At 64.9% G+C, this 2,658-nt stretch overlaps 1 protein-coding gene across 1 annotated transcript in view; it reads right to left on the reverse strand.

Moving 5' to 3' along the window:
* Positions 1-2,658, reverse strand: part of LASP1 (LIM and SH3 protein 1) — a 26,834-nt gene that overhangs the window by 623 nt on the left and 23,553 nt on the right. Inside the window, exon 3 of the mRNA XM_009887090.1 lies at positions 21-177. Coding sequence (XP_009885392.1) covers positions 21-177 — 157 coding nt within the window. The remainder of the gene's footprint in view (positions 1-20; positions 178-2,658) is intronic.

Consider the following 2,658-nt stretch of genomic DNA (forward strand, 5'->3'; position numbering starts at 1 on the left):
CCCGCAGCCCCCCGCCTCACCTGGGTTGCTGGGTTGGACGTGGTGAGACGGCTGATGCTGCTGCTCCGCGGGTCTCCGGTAATTGCTGCTCTCCTGGGAGTTCCTGCGCTCCAGCTCAGCGCCCTCGCTGGGACTCGGGCCCATCCTGCTCCTCTCGAACTCTTCGTGGTATTTTATCTACAGCGACAGGAGAGGAAGGAGAGGTCTGAACGCAGCCGGGACAGCTCTGCAGCGCCGGCCGCCACGCTGAGCCCGGACCCCAGCAATGCCCGCGGCTCCCGCAGCCCTTCAGCACCGGCAACGTCCTTCCCCTCAGCCCAGCTCCTTTCTTTTTGCCACCGAGGACTCCGCATCAGCCATCCCACAGCCCCCCCTGCGGTCCCAGGGCTCCTTCCCCACCCATCTCCTCACCGACATTTGCTCAGACCCTTTGTGGCACACAAAGGAGGAGGTTTAAGCGTCCTAGGGGTGGGATACGCAATTTTTTCAGGCGTGGGTGGGATTGGAGGGCAGGCTCCCAAGCCCGCATGCTGCAGGGGCGCGGAGCAGAACCGCATTTAGGAAGTCCCCCCCCTACACGCACCCAGTTTGCTGCGCAACTCGCCAGCCCACGGCCGGGTACAGCGGGTGCCACGGAGGTACCACTCCACCATCTGCCCCCGGATCTCCCTTTAACCGAAGCGTGAGAGGGCCTCGGGGGTTTTTCTTTGAAGGAAACTCAAAGCAGATACCACCAAACGCACCAGCTGCAGCGGGGCTGAGCCCTCCCCCGCAGCGGGCAGGAGGGAAGGGTTAACCCAACCGCCCGGCCGTGGGCGTAAAAATTAATAGCCACTTGTGTTAATGAGTGCATCGCCATCGGAAAGCACCTGGAGCCCATTTGTCTGCTGGTTAAACAGTTATTTACTGAAGGGCACTAGAGCAGGCTCCCCGCAGAGCCGGGGGCAGAGCCGCCCTCCCGGGAAGGAGAACGCCCCGAGGGGACCCCCATTCCCCCCCCTGCGGCCACGGGGACCCCCTCAGGACGGCGTTTCCCAGAGGCTCAGGTTTTTGCACAGCTCCATGACCCAGGAGGGTTTCCCCCCACACGCGGGGACCGTGTCGGCTCCCTCCGCCCAGGGTGTTTTGGGGCACCCCGGTGCCGCGGAGGCATTTGCGCCCCAGCGAGCGGCGCAGTGCGGTACGGTGCAGGGCAGCCCCCTTCGCCGCCCCTCTGCCGGCGGAGCCGAGTGTTCCGCGGGGACCGGGCTGGTTTCTGTGTCGGGATGAACTGGGTCACTGCAACCCCAGGGCCGGCAGCCAGATGCCCACTGGGACACGGCTGAAAACGGCTACCGTGGCCGAGGGAAGGCGAAGGGAGCCGAGCAGAGGGACACGGGCTGGTCTCATCTCTCTGCTGTGGTATTTAACTCCCCCAAACCTCCACAGATTCTCTCAAAAGAGAGCGGTGCTTTCTGTACCAAAGACCGCAGCCCCGCTGGGTGGCAGGGACGCCGTGCTGCTCTCCTGCCACTCCGACCCCGCTGAGGAGCTGTCCCCGAGGGGAGAATCTTCCAGCCAGGTCCATTCCCCATACGGGAATCCTTCCCCAGCCCTCGCCGTCCTGGGGTTTGGTGTGCAGATAACCCACAGCTCCCCCAGGAGACACCAGTACTTGCCAGAGAACTGCACAAAGGGATCGGGAAGAGAGGGAATAAACAACCTCCTCCCGCCCTGCTGGGCGTTCTTGTGTCTGCGTGCGCCTGCGAGCTCCCGTGGTGGGCACAGACTCCGTCCTCCCTCTCCCTGCGGTCCCGCAAGCCTGGACCCTCCTCCCCGGGACACCCCCGGGGGAGCAGAGAGCGGCTTTGTCCCCAAAGATGGGATGCTGAAGGTTCCATCCATCCCTTTTCCATGAGCAAGAGCAGCTCGGGGGGAGGCAGAGCTGAGAGCGCGGAGCAGAGGCCGCCTGCGGAGCGGACGCCGGAGTTTTCCCATGCAGAGCTGCGCTCCAGGGACGGGTTCACTGGTCAGGGAGAAACCAGCCCTGCCTGCTGCTGCGCCGGGTTTTGCAACAGCTCCCGGACCTTTGATAAGGAACATCGTGACTTTCACTGGCGGCTAAAGGTTAATTAACCCCCCCCGCCTTCCCACTGAGGGCAGACGCTATTGTGGGTTGCCGTGCCGCGACGCCTGGGAGCGCAGGGGCGAGTTTGGGCAGGGGACGGAGACAGCCCACGTGTGCCGCAGCCAGTGCCGCAGCTATACGTGCCAGCGCGCATCCTCCTCCTTCGCCATGGCAACGCGCAGACCTCCACGTCTGCCACGTACCCACCACCGGCACCTGGACACCGACCGGGGCTGCCACGCCAGCCGCCACCGAACCCGGGGCACGGTTTTAATGTCATTTTCAGAAATGGAAGAGCTGGGTCTCTCGCAGGCACAGGACAGAGCTGCCCTTCCACAAGGTCAAGGGAGGAGAGAGATGCCGCTGTGTGTGTGCAGCCCCCGGGAAGCCCCCCCGTCCCAGCGCCCAGGCGGGAGGGATGCTGTGCTCCTCGCGGAGCTCCCTGCAAGGCTGCGCCGCCGGATGAGGGCTGTTAGGTAGGGAAGCGGCTGACGTTGCCTGTCCCACCCTCGGGGCCGGTGGCCGCCGGGAGGTGGGGCCCGGGGACCCCA

Source organism: Charadrius vociferus, unplaced genomic scaffold (genome assembly GCF_000708025.1).
Source record: "Charadrius vociferus isolate BGI_N301 unplaced genomic scaffold, ASM70802v2 scaffold816, whole genome shotgun sequence".
NCBI lineage: Eukaryota > Metazoa > Chordata > Aves > Charadriiformes > Charadriidae > Charadrius > Charadrius vociferus.